The sequence below is a fragment of the Physella acuta genome, unplaced genomic scaffold (assembly GCF_028476545.2).
Source record: "Physella acuta isolate Inbredline_101_S28 unplaced genomic scaffold, ASM2847654v3 ptg001433l, whole genome shotgun sequence".
Lineage (NCBI taxonomy): Eukaryota > Metazoa > Mollusca > Gastropoda > Physidae > Physella > Physella acuta.
The window spans coordinates 72,348-94,993 of NW_026732948.1; the positions used below are offsets into that span (position 1 = coordinate 72,348).

General features: G+C 34.6%; 2 protein-coding genes and 1 long non-coding RNA gene across 4 annotated transcripts; 1 reads left to right on the forward strand and 2 right to left on the reverse strand.

The window, feature by feature from the left end:
- Positions 1-639: 639 nt before the first annotated feature.
- Positions 640-4,339, reverse strand: LOC131927722 (protein NCBP2AS2 homolog). Its single transcript, XM_059283498.1, has 4 exons — positions 4,224-4,339; positions 2,678-2,711; positions 2,492-2,564; positions 640-1,653 (listed from the first exon to the last, which is right to left on the reverse strand). The coding sequence occupies exons 1-4, from the start codon at positions 4,244-4,246 to the stop codon at positions 1,427-1,429; spliced, it is 357 nt and encodes a 118-aa protein (XP_059139481.1). The 5' UTR covers positions 4,247-4,339; the 3' UTR covers positions 640-1,426.
- A 2,437-nt stretch (positions 4,340-6,776) lies between these two features.
- LOC131927718 (uncharacterized) lies at positions 6,777-9,313 on the reverse strand. Its single transcript, XR_009383677.1, has 3 exons — positions 9,139-9,313; positions 8,556-8,720; positions 6,777-6,897 (listed from the first exon to the last, which is right to left on the reverse strand). It is a non-coding gene; the product is annotated as an uncharacterized LOC131927718 (long non-coding RNA).
- A 2,985-nt stretch (positions 9,314-12,298) lies between these two features.
- Positions 12,299-21,906, forward strand: LOC131927714 (26S proteasome non-ATPase regulatory subunit 3). Of its 2 annotated transcripts, none has more exons than XM_059283485.1 (11): positions 12,299-12,513; positions 16,318-16,511; positions 16,590-16,751; positions 16,918-17,054; positions 17,460-17,650; positions 17,770-17,873; positions 18,224-18,338; positions 18,472-18,695; positions 18,890-19,045; positions 19,162-19,212; positions 21,068-21,906. In XM_059283485.1, exons 1-11 carry the CDS (start codon positions 12,393-12,395, stop codon positions 21,143-21,145), a joined length of 1,533 nt encoding a protein of 510 aa, XP_059139468.1. In that variant the 5' UTR covers positions 12,299-12,392; the 3' UTR covers positions 21,146-21,906. The 2 variants fall into 2 exon arrangements, with proteins under 2 accessions (XP_059139468.1, XP_059139469.1); XM_059283486.1 differs by having other exon boundaries at positions 16,605-16,751.
- The last annotated feature ends 740 nt before the right edge of the window (positions 21,907-22,646 follow it).

The window sequence follows — 22,646 nt, forward strand, 5'->3', positions numbered from 1 at the left end:
TGTAAAACTATTGTAACTGTCATTGGGTCGGGTGTGATCCGGTACGATTAGTGAGGGTGTCACATCAACCCCTTAAACAATTTGTCATTTTCGGATAGGTGTCCGCCCCCCCCCCCCCCCCATTGTTATCTTTAATGGTTAAAACTTTTTTTTTGTCGTGCTGTCACCCGGTGCGAACTGTTACAAATAAATAAGGTAGGTAAAAGATTAAAAGTCCAGGATTAGCACTTAATAGGATTATGTCCCCTAACAGTAATCTCTGCTCCATTAGCTTTTTTGCTAGTGTATTTTTTCCACTACATGTTTAAACTGAATTTTGGTTAATAAGATTTTTTTTGCCTACAAGTACAAGACATGGTTACTAATTATTATTTTTTTTTAAATAAATAATTTAGTTGGTTAATAAGAATTTTTTAAATTTTGAGTTGGTGAGATTGGTAAAAGTAAAGATTCCAGATTTATCTACACTTTTTGAGGTTAAATAACCTTCCTCATATTATACAATTATTAATAACGATTTCCTTCTTTAAATAAACCAAACATCTGTTATATTTAATTTTTTTTTTACTTTAATTTAAATACCCAAAGTATCAGATTGACCTTTCACATCATAAACAGACTTCAAACGTAATCACTTGACACGCAGACAGACCAGTAATTTTATTGTGACAAATTTAGGTACAAAGTCAGAAGTTTCTTTATTTACAAATACTGGCCTCACAAAAAGTTTTTCTAATTTATTTGTGAGGCACGAAGTAAGTTAACAGAAGCCCAGCTCTCAGACACGGACGAAAGATGCAGACCAGCCTAATGCACCCCCCTGTAAACAATTTGACACAATGCAACCAGCAGTAATGAAACAATACAGAATTATGCACTCAATCTGGCAGTGTTCGCCCTCTAGGCTCTCAACAACAGGAACCAAACATTTAAACTTTTATTACATAACAACTGTAGTATTTTAAAGATCAAACATTCTGACTTCCTCCTGTGCTTAAAAATGTTGCATGCTGTTTTGAAATTACAGATCTAGCCTCATTGGGTCTCAGTAAAAACACTAGAATATCTTTAATCATAATAAATAAGGAATAAATAATGTACTTGGGTCTAATTTCCCGGGATGCAATGGTACAGATTCCATTAACACATTCAAAATACCTCAGAGAAAGAACTTAATTTTTTATTCCTCTAGACATAATGTTATAAAATTTCATTTACTATGTTCAGAATAACTCAGAATAACTTTTGGGGGAAAAATAGTATGCCTATGAGAAAACAAACCATAATTATGCAAACTATGGATGGCTGGGGTGATTTTAAAATTATAATTAAGCTTGGATAAAATGAACATTTTTCCCCACTACTGTAAATTGACAAGCAGCTCATGTTTTTCTGAAATTTGAAAGATAGATATCACAACCAAGCATTAATATTTTTTCTTTGAGTCTCCTCCTATCTTTCTCTGCTCTTCAAGTTTTTTTTCTGCTTTTTTCCATTCTTCATTTAAATTTTTGAAAAATGTGTTAAAAAAACTATTAGTCCTTTGCAGAGATTGGTTTGTTTTATCTTGAATTTTCTGTGACGAGTATTTCATCTCATCTTGTAGGCGATTGACGACATCTGTTTCTTTAAACTTTTCCAGCTTTTCTTCACCTGAGTAAAGACAGCAGAAGTGTTAAAAACAATTTAATAGCCTCCACTTTTGATAAATAGCAAACATATGAAAATTCAAACAAGGATATTATGTGTTTGATATTTTACTCTACTTTTATTCCAAAAGTAGTGAAAATCTCATTAACACAACAAATCTAAATTATATTTGCACAGTCATGTCAACTCCTTGCAACCATTTTGGAGAACAGTCAATGCAAAAAAGGGTTTCTAAGCACCAACACTACATTGCTAAATAGAAGTAAGGTAATGGATATATATGACTATTTATTATATATGCTATTTCTGAAAACAGATTACTTCAACTGGACCTATTTCTTCAAAACTTTTCACGTAGGTCAAGACTCGATGACTATGCACTGTGACATAAAATGTGACTTAATTGGGTGTTCAATTAACTAAGAAAATTAATTATAGTTTTTAGTCAAGTACCAATTTTTTTTGCTATTAAGCATACATTATTTACTTTCATTTAATGCAGAGTTAGTTTTTCTACTCAATTATATTGTACGTCTATTTTGTTTTTTAATTCCATTTTCTACTTTCTATTTGAAAATGTAGGTATTAAAAAGATCAATTAAAAAAAATTCTTTAAACAGGCTGAATGAAAGTGCCATTCCCCTTACTGTTGTCTAAGAATAGATGAGAAAGTTTAGGGGAGACTACTCCCGCTTTATTTAAATAAAAGCTTTGTAAATAATTTGCTGATCAAATAGAGATATATGATTCTTTAGTTACTTTGTGAAACAACACACCTAATGCAGTAAAGTAAACTTGTAAGCATATAGTTGTACAATGTGTTAATACAAAAATTAAATACTTATTAGTTTTCCTTTATGAAACAAGTAGGCAGTCAGCTGTGCAGCTCTTCGTATTGGATAACTGTCAGCAAGCTAAGAGAGAGAAATGAAATACTCTGAGACCTAATTAATTTCACAATTAAATATGTACAGTAACATGGATTAAAATACAAAAAAAAATATTAATAACAAAAACAGATTTTTACCTTTTGAATAAGCTGTTCATTGTTGAGGAGATGCCTGTAAGGTTACAAAAAATAAATTAAATAATACTTTAGTTGATGGTGATAATTAATAGAACATGAGATACTTTGAGGTTAAAGAGAACAAGTATACCTATCCACCCCATATTCTTTGGGTAACTATAGGTTTAGACATCATGCATGTTTGTCGATTTTTATCTTCCCCTCCCCACATCATCACAAAATGCCAGACCCACACATCTAAAAAGATGTCACACCACAGCCAACAAGTTTTTGTTTTTAAAAAAACCACAGATTTCTTTCTATAATACAATTATAATATTTTCTGAGCTTTAACTGTATATGAATGACAAATGAATAAATAATTTAAGCTAATGTCAAAATAATAACAATGAATTAGAACCATTCCTGTGTGTTGGGATTTCTAATGTGCACTTTCTAGGTGAGAAAATTAAAACCAATGAATGTGTGGGTTTTGAACCCCTGGCACTTCACATGGTCACTAATATGCTGACGTCTCTGCCAGCAAGTCACAAACATATCGGTGAAAATATTTCTTGAATGCATTTTCTTTTTTTGTTAAAAAAAAACCTACTTGTGATCAATCTATTCGTTAAGTTGATATTTTTTCTTCTCGCAATTCTAACACAACAATAAAGACCATATAACCGTAGGTATGCATTGCAAACTTTGTCTCACTATTTACCTATTAAGTTAGAAAGGTTTCCCCTGAATCTCTAACTAACTATAATTTTACCCAAAAAAAACTTAAACATAAACAAGATGGCTGCTAAAATAAATGAGCTTGGTTGCATCTGATGAAAACATCGCTAGACTTTATTTTTTATTGTAAAGTTTTATTAGTTTTAGCCTAAAGTTTAAAAACAGGTAGATCTACATTAATGAAACTTTGAAACATTTTTGTATATTTCAAAACATAAATCCTCCTACAAATGTGAAATAATTACTAAAATTTAATGAGTCACCTTTTTTCACATTACTATTACTAGTCTCAGTCGATTTTATGTACCTGCCCAGACTGTCCTAACAAAACTGATAGATTACGGCTATACTATAGGGCCTAGTATTAATTTATAATAAAAAATTAGCTATTAGGCCATTAGTTGTTTGGTAACTACTAAGATTCCTGTTTATCTGGACCTACAGTGACAGTATCTAATAATACTAATATCTAGTGAAATCGATTGTTTTGACATGATGAAATGAAAGATTTATTAATAAATGAATGATTGGTGATGATTGACTATTGAGTACTATTGAGACATGATGAAATGAAAGATTTATTAATAAATGAATGATTGGTGATGATTGACTATTGATTGAGTACTTGAGTCGTATTGACGCAAATGACTGTGACTGGTTGTGACTGGATGAAGGTCAGTCCGAGCTCAACGAACTAACACTATGGTACCGTACCATGTAGCCTACACTTTCTCTAGATGTACATTTATAAAAGTAAATAAAAGTGAAAAAAAAACAGTTTTAAATTTAGATCCACTAATTCAAAAGTCAAAAGGGGAAGATCTACCTTAACAAAGCCCGTAGGGGCATTTTGATATTAGTTTTTCGAAAACATACGAAAAATAAAACTTCCGGTTCAACCAAGTTGTTTATTTACAAGTGCAACGAAATATGCCAGATAAAAATTGTGAAAAAAATGTTAGAGTACACGATTTTGACAGATCTATATTTTAAATAGAACTTAATAGTGGCATTGTTTCAATGAATTTTCGGTTATCTTCACTTTTTTACTGCAAAAAAGTCTTTATTTTCGTCACTTGTATCAGATTTAGTTAATGTGCCACATGACCTCTCTCAAAAGTTAGAAAACCAAAGTGCGATGCACAGCCCATTAAATATTTTCCGGTTATTCTGCTTTTTATTGTCGTCTACAGCGCATTAGCTGTTATACCTGTTATGCATGCATCAATATATTACTAAAAATATTTACGGTGTACACACTGTACATAGTCATTCTAGCTGTCAATCTAATTCCGAGCTTCTTTCTGTTGTTTTTTCTTTGGGCAAAGGATCTGCATTCATTCAACTTAAGAACATCTGTTCTCTTTAAAACTACTTGAAATTCAAGATCTGCATATTCAAATCTAATGTAACATTTTTAAATTGTTGCTATTTAAGCAGAAGACTGGTGGACAACGGAAATGTCCACTGTTCGCCAGTTTTAATTACCGTAGGGAAAGTGCAAACATTAATCAAAATTTGTCTCGAAAGATTTCTACACATTGGCTGGTCAGACATCCATAAACAATGCCAACCTTTGGCAAACGACAAAGTCGAAGAGAGGAAAATTAAGAACGGGATTGTGTGGCTTGATTTGGCACATTTACGAAAATAACAACAAGCATCATCAAACAAGCCCAAATGTGGAACCCACTATATATATATATATATATATATATATATATATATATATATATATATATATATATATATATATATAAGCTTGTAAGTATGTGTATACGTATGTGTATATGTATTCAAATATATTTTTTCTGGATGTACGTAATCCCCCACCCCTTTCCCATACATGGATTAACACATAAGTTATTAAGTTATTACGATTCTCAACCAAACCGTTTTCCTCAAACATATTTTGCAAGTTGAGTTGATGTAAACAGTCCTCGGAAAATACTAACAATTTTTATCTATCGTCGGTTATAAATACAGCTGGATATAGCATGTTTTCTCTATAATTAGCAGGTCTACGTCATAGTGTACCCCTCCCCCCCCCCCCCTCCTCCACCCTTGTCGGGTTTTGTCAACTTTGTTCTTAAAAGACTATTTAACTCACTTAAATTAATCATTTAATTAAGTGGAACTATCTTTGTTCTGTATATATTTTGCTATTTTTTGCCTTGGTGTCACACCCCCCCCCTAAATGGTGTCACCCCCTAAATGGTGTCACCCCCTAAATGGTGTCACCCCCTAAATGGTGTCACCCGGTGCGGTCAGCACGCCCCCCCCCCCCCTTGCCTCTGAAAGAAGGAAAGGTAAGAGGTCGGATGCTTGTTATCACTTGTAGGGAAATATTAAAACAGGCCCGCCCACAACACGTCGTGGGTTATTTGACACAAGTAGACTAGTGCCTTGTCCAGCCATCACGCACAAACTATCAACAACAACAACAACAAGATCACAAACTAAACTATTAAAACAGCATTGTGGTCGATTCTGCCTAATCGGGACACATCCAAGTAGGTTCCGGTTGGTCCAAGTTTGCAAAGCTACAAAAATATGTAGCCAAACTTTGAAACTACAATAGCATACATTGCGATTTTAATTAAGAGACAATGGCATAGAGACGCCAGGAACTAAAACCGTTTTAAAAAGGTAATAAATTATTCTTTTAATATAATTACATCAATATTTTTATTGATTTGTTCTTCTTGTGGGGCGTTAAAATTCCATTTTCGATCATGATATAGTATGAAATACTGCTCATGCATTGATTGTTGAATTATAGCCCTATACAGAGCCAAGGATATTAGAATATGACCAGAAAGAAAAATCATTGTGTTTTTCTCCCCGGAATGGGTCAGTTGAGTGTAGGCATACATACAGCCTAATTAAAAACTCGAGAGCGTTGTACCACAACAGAGAAATAAAGGTTTCGCTAAGAGCCCATGTGATATAGGCCTACCGTACTTATAAAAAATAAAAGCGACGCATTTTTTTTAACTAACAAATCTTTTTAATAAATATTACATTAAAAAACATTCACTCACTCTGATTACAAAATTGTGAAGATTTTAGAAGTTATTTAATTCAATTATTTGAAGTAAATTGTTCTCTAACAACTTCCATGTACGTGTTATAATAATAAAACAAATTATTGGCAAATTAATTATTTATTTCGTGTGAATTAATTGTCTAAAATAATTAAAACAACAACCAACACCACCGGTTGATAACGTTCTCGTAGACAAAGAAATGGCTAACTCCGTGTGAAAATATTTGACAAAGGCGTTATGGTGCTATTTATAACAAAATGAAATTAAGGCAGGCCAACATGCAACTATGTACAGTCAAGACATGCTTGAAAATTGGACTTGTGACGACAGGTCCTGCTGGGTCCTCCTGAAGTCCATACAAGTTGGGCAGACGACTTCTCATCAGGGATTTGTCCCTCAACCAAAAACTGATCTTCAGAAATCAGAAACAAGTCTAGGCTTGCATACATTCTGGAAAAAAAGTGAACTGTTATTATTTGAAACGTAGCCTACTATTATTTATTTTAGTTTCATTTATGCACAGATAGGCTCCATATAAACTTAGAGAAATAAATAGCCCATAATATAATTATTTTTGTATATCTAAGCGTTGGTCTCGCGATTCGTGCTCTACACTGTATCGTGCATTTTAAAAAATATCAATAAAGTTAAGCCAAGGAATAAGAATAATTTTTTATTCGCAGTTTTGTTTCCACACGAGCATTGACATAATTATTGAGCTGAATGCCGATAATGAGCTCCATGCCTGCAACGCTGTTGATTTGAATTAAAACACGTACAGGCCGTCCATAAATGACGTTAATCTCCTGATAAAAGGGAGGGGGTGCAATCGTCAAAACATCTTAAATCATATATAGATCATCCAGTCGGGAATGTGTTTTTTTATTTGAAAGGGTGCGTAGAGGCGTAGCTAGGGGAGGGCGGGGAGGGCGGCCGCCCCGGGCGCCGACCCTAGGGGGGCGCCAAAAGGGGTAGAAAAAAATTAAAAGCTTATTTTAAGCTGCAATTTTGAATTATAAACAGTCAAAGTAAAGAAATTTAACGGTCGAGAGCCTTTGCATACTGATTTAATTGTTTTCTACCTTGGTTGTGTAACTGTAAAACGTATATCTTTAAAAAACAGTGACCGGAAAAACCGCTTTCCAGCTTTACTAGATGGGGAGGGGGGGCTCTTTTTCGAAGACTAAAATCTGAAAAATTCACACCGGATTAAGGAATAAACCGTTATCACCCAGAAAAGAAACCCATTGAACTAAAGCGTATTTTACGATTGTGTAACATAAAAAAAGAGTTAGCAGACTGTCGGAGCGGGGGGATGGGAAGCGACACTCTTTGCCAACATTTTAAGAGAGAAGAAAATTAGTATATTGTACTGATTATTTCTTTGTTCAACCTAACTGATAATTCAAAATTACAATATTGGCCAACTATTTTCGAAATTGTGCTAAAGACACGACCAAAAGTAGACCAAATAAGGCTTGCAAATTCTACAAAATACACTCTAAAGCAGTGGTTCTTAACATTTGGAGTACCGAAGCCAACTAGTTTCATATGCGCAATCACCGAACCCTCCTTAATAGTTGTATCGTCCACAATGACAAAATCCAATCGTGAATCATGTGAGTCGGGTGTGTGTCTTGACCTCCGCGGAAGACCTGAGACTGAATTACCAACCTCTCGGGTTCGATGGAGCCCACTGTTCTAAGCTCTTTTGATTTTCTACTTTTATTCGTTTCGGCATCTTAAGGGGCATTTAATTGGCGTCCAGTGAAGTTTTAGGGAACGACAATCAGCGTCATTGTTTTTTTTTTTCCAGACTGTCGCACACACAAACACACACGCATATATATATATATATATATATATATATATATATATATATATATATATATATATATATATATGGGGGCGCCAAACTGAAAGTTCGCCCCGGGCGCCGGAAAGGGTCGCTACGCCTCTGAGGGTGCGCGATCATCATAACTATAACACGAAATTTAAACAGAATGACCTGTTTATCAACACGGGGAATGGTATTTCAAAAACTGACGTGGACAGCGTTTCTTTCAGACTTTTTTCTTGGGGGGCACTTGATATTACAATAAACTGACCTGTACTTGAATGCTGGGCGGTGACGGGTTAGTCCATCTTGAAATGGACGGTGAGCGCCGGGAGTTTTCCAGCGTTACAACACCAGGGCTGCACCTTCACGCTCCTCCGCTGGGGAGCGTGCCGTGCTTCATGGGCGGCGCCTGCCACATCGTCCAGCCCAAGGTCTGTGGATGGTCAATGGTGAGTGTTACTTCAGTCAGTTTTAACTACTGCTAACACGCAGTAAGTTTTTACAGCTAACACGCGGTTGAAGAAGTGCATAGGTCGAAAATAGTTAAACTATATTTTGTGGGAATTAATTTAGATTAAACTAAATTCTAGCTTTGTGCATCTGTATTCAGAAAAAGATTATTTATATTGATATTTTAAAATTCAAATAATTTTTATGAAAACGCATGTTTTGATTTTAGAGCTGCGAAACGAAATAGTTGGCACAAAAATCAAAACAATGACGACCAGCATACATTGACTAGTTAACTGCCACCATGTTGCCGATGTTTCCCATGTCATCTGCTATTCTACTTTAGTAGCCCACCTCTATAATATCTGCTGCCCACAGGATTAGGCAGTCTCCGACATTACCTGGAACTGGAAGAGCCTCTACAGGACTCAGCAGAAGACACAGCATAGCGCCGACAGCGATGGTCAGAGCCAGAACTTTCATGACGGTGTTCATCTCTGTCTTACTCCACAGGAGTTGCTCTGTGAGGAACACACTGGCTCAAAGAAGATTTCGCTTTTTTTTTTAAAACTTTTTTTTACAACCTGGGGAACAAAAACACAATAATTATAATTAGATAATTTTACTTAATAAAAAATATCATAGTTTCAAAAGCTTATTATTGGTCTGCTTACGTTTTTTAAAATACTATTTTAAAATAAAAAGTTAATTATAATGAAATTAGTAGAGCCAATAATTTCGGCTACATTGATATTATAAATTCAGTGTTATTTATTTTCAAATGATATTAAATAGTAGTACATAAGTAGTCTTTAGTCATACCAAATTCAAGACGAATGTATCACTTGTACAAGTCACAGAAGTTGACGGGATCAATAGTTCTTTTCGGTAAGTGGTGTGACTTAAATATGAACGACAACTCGGCGTAGCCACGAATCTTTCACCAACCACTACAAAAATAACAAACGAACCGTGGAGTAGAGAGTTGTGTCCCTTTAGATACTCATCTTTTGGCTGATGGCGGAGATGGCAGGCCGTTTCTTCATTGCTGGGAATTAACGGAGATTAAAGTTTGACGTCAGGCCGCTTCAGTTCTGTTACAACCGGCAGAAATTTCAATCAATTTACTGTTCGGTTGTTTCACTTGATCACCTGAGATAATTCAAAACATCCATCGTGTCTTTCCCCTTGGGGCACGGAAAATGTACCATCTTTATCTAATTAGCAGATCGGAATATTTGACATCTGTACATTTTGCTATGCAACTCAAGTTTGTTGTCTAACTACGACAAAGCGAAGGATTCTCAAGATAGAACTACTGGATCAACAGGAAACAGTCATAACGTTTTAGTTCAACGACTAATCAAAACAACACTACAGTTCTGTGTTTATACAAACCTTTTGTCGGCATCGTTGTTTCATTAAAGCATTAAAATAACACAGTAAATCTAATAATAGTTCTGCCATAACGTCTGTTTTCACACCCTTTCAAAAACTGGACCCACACGACAGCACCACAATATAGGTGTTTCGTTTCACAACACCATGGATAGAAAGATGAGGTCATTAGTTTATATTTTTTAGAAACCTTGTAACGAAATACCGCAATAATTTGTTTACACATAGGCGACTTGGGTTTTTCTACGTATCACATGCCGTCGTTTGATTACTAATGCTTTAACGCACAGCCTGTTGTGTATGTCCTGTAAAAATATGAGGTTTCGAAACCGCATGATCGTAGTGCATTTTTAAAATGCTTGACGTCATTGGTGGATTTATCAACACAAACACTCCGGTTTATGTTAGAAGACGTGCTCCCCCCTCTCTCACCACACAGACTAACCGTGAACTTTTGCTTCCGCTGTACCCACCACACAGACTGACCTTGAACTTTTGCTTCCACTGTTCTACCACACAGACTGACCTTGAACTTTTGCTTCCACTGTTCTACCACACAGACTGACCTTGAACTTTTGCTTCCACTGCTCTACCACACAGACTGACCTTGAACTTTTGCTTCCACTGTTCTACCACACAGACTATCCTTGAGCTTTTGCTTCCACTGTCCCACCACACATATTAACCTTGAACTAGTGCTACCACTCCCCCCCCCCCCACCACACGAACCTTGAAAGTGTACTTCCGCCACCACCCAACCACACAGACTAACGTTGAATTTGATAGTTGTTGTTTTTTTTTTTTTGCCCTGAGGTATACTCTAGATGTCAACAAAGACATGTTTCATGTAAAGGTCTAACCAGGATCGATTTCCGTGATTTCACTAGTGTGACCAAGGTCCTCCCTCAGCTTACTCACCTGAAAAAGTGGAAATGCCGAGGACGCAATCTAGCAGCGTAGATGAATGATAGCACTACTGTAAGGGGGTAACATTATCATACAATAAATCATTATGAAGAACAAAATCATACACCGTAGGCCTACACACCTATTAGAAATCTTGTCTAGAGTTAGTGGCGCAGAAAAAGGCATATATATATATATATATATGGGTGATCCATAACGCTTTTTTGACGATTTTTACCTCCCACCCTCCCGTCCGTCACAAAAAGCCAGAGCCCCTAAAATGACGTCACACCTCAGCCTGCAAATTGAATTTGAATCTTTCTTAAAATATGATATTTTCTCCAAATCTTGTCTGAACTCTGTCAACATAAAGTATTTTAATCAATTTCTATTACAGTTTATTAAAACAGTTTTCTAAAACGCGAAATAACGACTAAAATTCGTTTTCTAACATTGCTTTTTTATAATGCAAAAGTGTGACGTCACACCATCTGACCCCTCCCCCTCTCCCTAATCACACACTGTCACAAAATTACGGACCCCCCCCCCCCTCTCACTACTAGTGTAACGTCATTTATGGACGACCCCATATATATATATATATATATATATATATATATATATATATATATATATATATATATATATATATATGTGTGTGTGTGTGTGTATATATATATATGCCTATATATACATTGAGTTGGGGGCGGGCAAAATCGAAAGTTTAAAATGGACAGTATCTGTCAAGCCTCTCTTCGGGAGTGGGGGGATAATTTTTATAGAAAGTAGTAGTAGTATATTAAGAGGAATTAAGTATATACTTTAACTAGTCACCGCCCCACTCTTGGAAATTCCCCTTTCCCTCCCTGGAGCAAAGTGTCTGAAAGAAACTCTGGCACACTGGAAATGCGTCGCTACGATTCTGATCGAAACTATTTTTCCCATTTAAAATAACAGTTTTGCTAGTCCCACTGTTAACTGAACTAAGACTAAATTACTAAATCAAACAGCCCAAAAACCGGCAAAGCGTTTTAACCGACTATGCCAGATTTGATATTTAAACAACATTACACTAATTACAACAAATACGCAGGGAATGATTACCGATATTTAAAATTTAAAAAATAGTATTCAAATAGTTAACAATTGTATTTCCTTGTTCGACCAATATTAATAAAAGCTAGTTTATATATTTATTCAATTTGATACTATTTTAGTAATTGTTTGAAAGCTACCCACTTTAAAAATCTGCCATTGTCGTTGAAGAAAAATTGTTTGTCACGATTGTTATCTTCTCTAAATTTTATAGATCTACCTGGACCTAAATTCTGTTATTTTTAAAACATCAACAATGGTTAAGGTAGCGGAAACTCAAGATGTAGAAATGAAAGATGCATCAGCAAATGATGCAAATAAAACGGAGGAGACAGAAAAAGAAGAAAAGAAAGACCCCGAACTGTTAACTTTAGAAGGTAGGTTAGCTGAGTGACGACAGTCAGTGATGACTCTAACTCTAGCTAGGCTTTTTGATGAGAATTACAGAATGATTTTTTTAATTAAAAATGTATCAATAATAGCTAGAACACTAGTAAACTAAGCTAATTTAGCATATTTTATTTTTCTGTGCAAAGTCATTATTACTGAAAAAAATTCCAAAGTCAGGTCAGCCTGTGGCACCCTCCACTGAACTTGACAGAAGGATAAAAAACTTGACCCGTGACCCTCATTAAAACAGAATTTGCTTTTGTTTTATTTTTTATTTTTAGTAAACATGTGCTTTATCTTACCCAATAAGTGATAAAAATTTGAAAATTAATTTTAATTACTGTTGTAAAGTGAGATAAACAGCTTAATAAACACGTGTTTTCTTGAGGGGGTGTGACCCGGGTGTGTCACATCGCAATTGGAACTTTATATTTCTGTGTTTTATGACTATATTTGTTTACAATTAGCATGCTATGCTTTTAAAATTGATAAAGAGTAAGTATACCAAGTTACAAAATCTGCAATCTAACTAATAATTCATACTTTCAGTTTAAAAAATAATAAAAACGATCATCAACGAAGAAAGCGTAAACATTCTATTTTTAGGTGTGACATAAAAAAACAGTCATAAATCTAGCCAAATGATTGGATTGTTGCGCGGCACACATTTTCCCGCGCCTCGTTTTCACCAAACAAGATTATAATAAAATGGCATTATTGGGGGTGATCGTTTTCCCACGAACACATCTCATAAACCCAAGAAATTATTACCAGTTAATTGTAATGTGTGTTAAATTAATAGTTTAAAGTATTCAAGTAACATAGGCTGGGTTCCAAGGAATGCGATATTTCAGAGTTATTTGATTTAAAAGACAAGAATACATAGAGCTATTTTCACCTACGCGCCGCTTTCGAGACAAAGAAATTAGGTCAAAAGTACATCTGGGAATTCTTAAATAACAGACTGAAATAGAAACGGATAGTTCCGTTTTCTAAAATTAACGATGGCATCGTAATCAATAGTTTTATCCCTCTACCGTTTAGAGAAAGCGAAACTGGTCGCCATTTTAGTAAGCGCATGAGCCGTGAGATGCCACGAAAATGACAAACCCGGAAGTGTTGAATCGAACGGCCTACTGTCAGTGATGACTGATGATGAGATGTCTGTCCTTTAGAAGTTTAGATTCTACTCATCTACCGAGTTTACTGTAGTCAGTAGTAGTGTAAGTGTAGTAGTGTATTGTGTAGAGCTGTAGGCCTAATCACTGATTACTGACTCAGTACTTTTTTAGAGTTTTTCTTTTTAAAAACATTTTACTTTTTATTCTTAGTTCTAGAAGTCTAGGTCAGGTCTAGATTCTAGTGACAGTAGTGACTTCTATTCCACGGTAAAACTCCATATGATTTTAGCATATTTTATTTCCCGCTTCATGTTCACCTCCTGTTCAGCATATTTTATTTATTATAAACACAACTGAAACACACAAAAATGTCGTTATGAAAACAATAGGCCCTATCAAAATAGGCCTAATCTATTTATTTATCAATTTTAGTTTTTGATAATTTACTTAGGCTTAAGAAAAATCCATATTTGAAATATTAAATGTGCACTATTTATATCAATATCTAGATTTAGCACTTTTTTCCTCTTGAAAATATGTTCATGTTGGTTGAAATTTCATGGCAATAGGTAAAATACTAATTAAGTTTGTATTGTTACAAGTATCTCGCATGCATGGTACAATAAGCTATAAACTTAAATGAACTCACAATGGCCCTAAAACTGACATCACCATAATTTCAAACAGCTATCATGTCCGTGTAGGGATATTTCTCTAGCTGACTGATGAGAAAACGCTGGCGATCTCACATTATTTAATTGAAACCGTGGGCCTAATGCTTATTTATGTTTTTTACCTGTTCTAATTAAAACACATTCATTAAAAAATAAATAGATCTAATCCTAGTTTTGTTTTCTTATAGTTTTGTGTGTTTCGGATGTGTTTATAATAAAATACGTTCATCCTGAGGTCAACCCGAAGCAGCGAATAAAATACACTAAAATGGAGTTTTACCCTAGTCCACTGCTCAGTCAGTTAACTAGTAGTAGTAGCCTGATTGTAGGAAAAAAAACACAGACAAGAGTCACAAATGTGTATTTGTATGGAATCAATACTTATATGTATAAACACTCAGAAAGTGAAAATAACTTACGCTTCAAATGTAATGTAAAGATTTTAGATATGTGCATAGATGGTATATGTATAGTAATATGTGTGACAAACTTAAAAAGATTTAGGCTGAGGTATGGATGCTTTAATTCCGTTATATGTACCTAAAATATTTAATAGAATTAAAAAGGATATTCTAACCTTTTGGTCTATTGTGTTTTTTAAATGCCAACTTTATATTAGCTTGAAATGGCATAAAGACGTAGTTAATGTGACTTTCTGTCCTCAACTAATTCCAACATTAGGTCAACCACCTTTACTGCTCACATTTATCACTCTCATTACATAACAAAACATAGGATCAAAACAGAAAGCTGACATGGTACAAGGGCTGTTATTGACGAAAACACACAATATGGACAGGTTAGGCTGCTGAGGTGAGGCCATCCAAGAAATTAAAGGCCTACGGCAAAAACATATGTACATAAAAACAATCATGTGCCTAATCGTGTTTTATAATGATTTGTTCTACAGCGTATTCAATTAAATATATAACAAGTGGAGATTTTAAATTATCTTATTCTATTTTACTTATTATTGTTATAAACCATAATGCTTTTAAATTTTATAAATATGATACACCCACATTGATAAACACAATTCTCACCAATTAAATCAAAATATTTCTTAGAAGATTTTTGTGACGTTTTCAGATAAAGTTTTTCCTTTGTAATTTCTTTCCTAGCAAAAACTTTTTTTCCCCCCGTTCACCAGTAGCCTACCCTTTCCAGCTTGTGTCACTACTAGTTAGGCTCCTAAAATTAAAAAAATTAAAATAAAATTATTTCTTAAATTATCAGTTATGTTAAATGTCTTGTTCTAACTTAATTTCTAAATCTCAATGATGTTAATGGATCCCAGCAGGAAGAGTCTAGAAGATTCCATTTGATTAATATAACAAAGTGACTAGATGGAAGAAGCTTTTGTCCCATAGTCTCTGGTGGCTGGCAGAAGACACAAAAACACAATGGCCATAAAAAGGTTAAAATGGGCTGAAACTACCTTTATAGTACTTATACCCTTAAGAGCTGTGCAATGCCTTGAATTACCCTAAATAGCTGTGCAATGGTCTCATATTACTCTTTTAGCCTTATTCTTCTTACAAAACAAACTGTATCGTGTGGTTGAGTGGTTGCGCTTTGGGTGGATTGTCAGGGGGGTAGAATTTAATGGACATTAAAACTAAGCTGTATGCTCAATTTTCAGTCTTCATTAAAATCTTTAAAACTATCAACAGAATAGGTACAAAAATCTGTAATTTTTTTTGTAAATGAATATTTGAATAGGTTACCTAAATTAGCTTGAATCCTAATGGTGTTGAGTTACTTTGCTATGGCAATGGATTAAATAATTTAATATAATAGTTTAATGAGATTACTTTCACAATAAACACCAGAAATAAATGCATTTAATGATTTAGTTTCCAGCTACCACTAATTCCATTGCAAATTCAATATTTTATTCAACAAACTGAAGATAATTTTAAAATTGTTAACATATTCCAAGTCAATATTCCTAGCTGTTATTGAGTTATGCTGTTTATCAATTAATTGTTTGCAGATATTCGGGAGCATGTGAGACATATTGAGAAAGCTGTCTCAACAAAAGAGCCACGGTTCATGTCAAGAGTTATCCGGGCCCTTGTCTCTGTTCGTAGAAAACTTAATCCTCGCATACTTCGCTCCTTAATGAAAGGCTACTTCACAGCACCAAATGTGACAAACAAAGAAGAGCTGTTACCATTTCTTGCTGATGTAAGTAAATCTCCTGCGTACTCCGTCAGCTATTGCCTAATTTAGAATAATGTTGTATGTAAAAACTTGTATAAAAAGTTGAATGGTTTCCAGGGCCAGAGTGAGGGCATGAATGGAATCTCTGGGGTATTTCGTCCACGATCTGGCAAGTTGGCTCAAACACCTGTCTTACCTGAGGTTGAGATCTACATCCACCTTCTTGTCCTCATTTACCTCATTGATACTAAGCAATATGAAAGGGTGAGTCCATTTTATACTTTGGAGTCTCCTGTTAGCAAACGTAGATTTGATTGGTTGTAGTGTGAAATTTTATCTTCTCTGACATTTAATGAAAAAATAAGTTTTAGACCTATGTCATTTGTTAGTAGGAAGCAATTAATATTGATAATTGTGTTGGTAAATACAGGCAGTGGAATGTTCAGAGCTTCTGATGAAGAAGTTGATAGTACAGAACAGAAGGACCATGGATATGCTGTCTGCCAAATGTTATTTCTACTATTCTAGATCATATGAACTAACTAATAAGCTGGAAATTATTAGAACGTAAGCACATACATTTCTGTTATTTTTTTTCTTTAGTATATTTCTGTTTTGTCTACTTTTCCCCAAATATTAAATTAGTGGAGTGCCTTTAATGTATTAATTAAGTTTGTATTATAAAATGTTTCCAGTTACATAACCCAGCAATGTGCTAGAAACATTGACTTAAAATTATCTTTTTCTAATGAGTGGAGTATTTAGTCTAGGTCTACAAGTCTATTGCCATGTTATAATAGTGCTTAAACACAGTATGAAATGTAAGAAATTTAGCAAATGTTAATAAATGTCTGAAGCACTGGTTATTCGCTGATAAAAAACAAAAAATTATAAAAACATGTTTACTTTTTGTGCCTGAGTTGTCATCTGTGACCTGTCACCCAATCAGAAATGTGATGCTTTAATTGACAGGTTCCTCCATGCCAGACTTCGAACTGCCACGCTTCGCTCTGACCACGAAGGCCAGGCCACACTAATCAACTTGCTGCTACGTAACTACTTGCATTATAGTTTGTTTGAGCAGGCAGATAAGCTAGTATCCAAGTCTACCTTTCCTGACAGTGCCTCCAACAATGAGTGGGCTCGTTACTTGTTTTACTTAGGTACGTTCACTTTATTGAATTATCACTTTGAAATTATTTACCTGGATGAGAAAACACAAACAGCTGTACTACATGTGTACCTAATCATGCTGTAATGTTTGTACTGATGATTTCCACAGGTCGGATAAAGGCTGCACAACTTGAGTACTCAGAAGCTCATAAACATTTGCTTCAAGCTACAAGAAAAGCTCCACAGCAGAGTGCCATTGGCTTCAAGCAGACAGTAATGTCTTGTTTATTTTATGTGTAGAATTATTTACTAAACTAGTTGATCACTTGGGAAAAAGTCACATCATTCCAGGTTTTTACTCTTTCTATTGGATTTAACCCACTTAGCTATTAATGGTATTATTTTGGAGGGAACAAAAATATTTTTGCTATTATTATGTCTGTAAAAAAAAATTTTGCAATAGTTAATCTTGGTTTATGCGACATATTGAAGGACTTCCTACAATCATTGGTAATTGCTTTTTAATCAGAGCTAGTCAGATGATGAATCACAATGGTATCAAAGTGAATTATGTTTTGCTGGCTAAAGAAATGAATAAGTCATGAGGTCATGTCTGGTTGCAGGTTCAGAAACTGGCCATAACAGTGGAACTTCTGCTTGGAGACATACCTGACAGAACAGTCTTTCGTCAGCAGTCCATGAGAAGAACACTTGCCCCTTACTTCCAGCTTACCCAGGGTAAAACCATGACAGCCTTTACATGTTTTAAAAGCCATACATCCAACAGCTATATTTCTCACATCCATACTTCATCCATAAAAAAATTCTTATGAAACTAAATCAGTAACCTTTTGTCTGTCCTTGTTTGTAGCTGTAAGAGGAGGAAACCTACAGAAATTTAACGAAACTTTGGCCAAGTTTGGCACCAAGTTCCAGGCAGAAAACACGTACACTCTGATTGTTCGGCTCCGCCACAACGTGATCAAGACAGGAGTGAGGATGATCAGCCTCAGCTATTCACGCATCTATCTCTCAGACATTGCACAGCGCTTGACTCTAGACAGCCCAGAAGATGCTGAGTTTATTGTTGCTAAGGTAGCCATTTCTTTTCACTGCTTGTTAGGGTATTCTTTAATTGGTTGCTAAGGTATTCTTTGATTAGTTGCTAAGGTATTCTTTTAACTGATTTCCAATAAGTAAACAACTATACAACATTGTACAAGTGGACTTACTGCTATCTAACAAAGATTTATGATATATAAAAATTGATGAAAGTAGTTTCCTCCCAGGCAATTCGAGATGGTGTGATTGAAGCCACTATTGACCATGAAAATGGCTATGTGCAGTCCAAGGAGACTGGTGATGTGTACAGCACTAAAGAACCCATGACTGCATTCCACCAGAGGATTAGTTTTTGTCTTGACATTCACAATCAGAGTGTGAAGGTAAGTTGTCCAGCTTCATATTTCTCCTCATTAGGTTTAGTTTAATGGTTGGTGTGTACTTCACTTTGTATAGTGCTGTAACATTGGATTTAACATTATTTTTTTTTCTACCTAAGGCCATGCGTTTTCCACCCAAGTCTTACAATAAGGATCTAGAATCAGCAGAGGTAATGATTTACTTTTATCACTTATTAATTAAATGTAATTATCTACTGTGGATAGATTATGTTCTTGTTATCACTCATTAGATTGCTAACAAAGATGTAGCTGTTGTTTTTGTTGCCTTGAAAGTTATTATTGAGTAATACTATTTTAAAAATACTTGTGTAGTAGAAATATTTGTGTTCAATGTGAATAACTAGTCAGCCAATTTTTCAACATTGATCAGCTTTTGTTTTATTTTTGTGTAGTAGAAATGTTTGTGTTCAATGTGAATAACTAGTCAGCCAATGTTTCAACATTGATCAGCTTTTGTTTTATTTTTGTGTAGTAGAAATGTTTGTGTTCAATGTGAATAACTAGTCAGCCAATGTTTCAACATTGATCAGCTTTTGTTTTATTTTTGTGTAGTAGAAATGTTTGTGTTCAATGTGAATAACTAGTCAGCCAATGTTTCAACATTGATCAGCTTTTGTTTTATTTTTGTGTAGTAGAAATGTTTGTGTTCAATGTGAATAACTAGTCAGCCAATGTTTCAACATTGATCAGCTTTTGTTTTATTTTTGTGTAGTAGAAATGTTTGTGTTCAATGTGAATAACTAGTCAGCCAATTTTTCAACATTGATCAGCTTTTGTTTTATTTTTGTGTAGTAGAAATGTTTGTGTTCAATGTGAATAACTAGTCAGCCAATTTTTCAACATTGATCAGCTTTTGTTTTATTTTTGTGTAGTAGAAATGTTTGTGTTCAATGTGAATAACTAGTCAGCCAATGTTTCAACATTGATCAGCTTTTGTTTTATTTTTGTGTAGTAGAAATGTTTGTGTTCAATGTGAATAACTAGTCAGCCAATTTTTCAACATTGATCAGCTTTTGTTTTATTTTTGTGTAGTAGAAATGTTTGTGTTCAATGTGAATAACTAGTCAGCCAATGTTTCAACATTGATCAGCTTTTGTTTTATTTTTGTGTAGTAGAAATGTTTGTGTTCAATGTGAATAACTAGTCAGCCAATGTTTCAACATTGATCAGCTTTTGTTTTATTTTTGTGTAGTAGAAATGTTTGTGTTCAATGTGAATAACTAGTCAGCCAATGTTTCAACATTGATCAGCTTTTGTTTTATTTTTGTGTAGTAGAAATGTTTGTGTTCAATGTGAATAACTAGTCAGCCAATTTTTCAACATTGATCAGCTTTTGTTTTATTTTTGTGTAGTAGAAATGTTTGTGTTCAATGTGAATAACTAGTCAGCCAATGTTTCAACATTGATCAGCTTTTGTTTTATTTTTGTGTAGTAGAAATGTTTGTGTTCAATGTGAATAACTAGTCAGCCAATTTTTCAACATTGATCAGCTTTTGTTTTATTTTTGTGTAGTAGAAATGTTTGTGTTCAATGTGAATAACTAGTCAGCCAATTTTTCAACATTGATCAGCTTTTGTTTTATTTTTGTGTAGTAGAAATGTTTGTGTTCAATGTGAATAACTAGTCAGCCAATTTTTCAACATTGATCAGCTTTTGTTTTATTTTTGTGTAGTAGAAATGTTTGTGTTCAATGTGAATAACTAGTCAGCCAATTTTTCAACATTGATCAGCTTTTGTTTTATTTTTGTGTAGTAGAAATGTTTGTGTTCAATGTGAATAACTAGTCAGCCAATTTTTCAACATTGATCAGCTTTTGTTTTATTTTTGTGTAGTAGAAATGTTTGTGTTCAATGTGAATAACTAGTCAGCCAATTTTTCAACATTGATCAGCTTTTGTTTTATTTTTGTGTAGTAGAAATGTTTGTGTTCAATGTGAATAACTAGTCAGCCAATGTTTCAACATTGATCAGCTTTTGTTTTATTTTTGTTTTGTTGTAAACACAGGAGCGTAGAGAGCGGGAACAACAGGAACTGGAGAGTGCTAAAGAAATAGCCGAGGAGGATTTTGATGGTTTCCCTTAGTGCTACAATACTAACACAGGAGCGTAGAGAGCGGGAACAACAGGAACTGGAGAGTGCTAAAGAAATAGCCGAGGAGGATTTTGATGGTTTCCCTTAATGCTACAATACTAACACAGGCATCAGCACCAGCCACCACACACCAGCAACATTTGTATCATCAGATTTTTACAGCCATATTCTTTCATTATCTGGCAGTTATACCATTTTTTTTTTTTACTGAAGTGAAGCTGTCCAAATACTGTAGGAAGTTGTCAGAAGTAGTGGGTTTGAATGTTTGTCAGTAAAGTAGTTCTAGAAGTTTCTGCGTGAGCGACTGATGTTTAAACTTCCACCCAGTTTGTGCTGCAACTATTCTGTTGATCCGTGTCCATGTCATCTATTGAACTTTGTCTTTTTTATTGGCAGTCATGTTTATTGGACGCTTTAAGATTTTACTTCAGACATCTGTCTAAAACATTTTATCTGAGCAAGTAGACCAGTGTTTGATGAATGTGCCACTTCAGCCTGTGGCTGAAATAAACAAGTTGAAATTAGAGAAATGTCTCCTAACAACTGTCAAGAGTTGAGCAAGTTGCTGAGTCATTGAATTGGGAGCTGCTTGTGTCTGGTTTCTGTGCTGTTGGTGATGTTCAGTGTCTTGATTTCATTTTTTTAGTTATTGACTAATGTGCTAATTGTTAGAACATGCTGTTTGTTTATTTAAATACATGTTGTACATAGTTTATTATATATTAAAAAAAAATCTTTTGAAAACTGTTTTATCATTTCTTCACCTTTTAGTTTTACTAGTTTTAGTCAAACATCTTACAGTAATCATATGTCAATATTTTAGTAATCACTAATGCTGTCGACATTTTATATTAGAAACACATTTGTAATGTACCACAATGGACTGATCTATTACTAAAAAAAAATTTAATTGCTAATAGTATTACTCTATGATATTGTTAAGTTATAAGTAGATCACATCAAATTACTATCTAACGTAGAGTGGTACTAAGGCAAGCTGTTGCATTGTTTCAACTATTTGGGTAAACTGCTGCTAGTCTAGAAGTCATGTGATGTAAAAGGTGATGAATGGAAATTTTGTGTACACTTGTTGAAATAATTATTTCTCCCATGCATCAAATGTTAGTTTGGGTCTTTCATAACGAGGCATGGTACTCAGTCAAACCTTTATGTACATAAATATGTGATATGGGGTTGTGTTGGGTATAACGCGAGGGCTGTTAATTGGTCGAAACCTGTATGAGATGTCTTAAGTGTGTGACTTCAGTTGGTCCTGTCTTCACCCACCAGCCCCACCCAATGCGTCTCCGTCATCTACCCCGTATTCTCACTCCCCTCCATCCACTAGCAACCTTATCCACCCCTCGAACACCAGCCAATCACAGCTCACCCTAAAACCTGTACGTGCACCACGTGACTAAATGACGTTTTCAGCTAACATAACTTCTACAGACCACGCCCATCTGTTAATTACTAAATGTCATCTTGATGA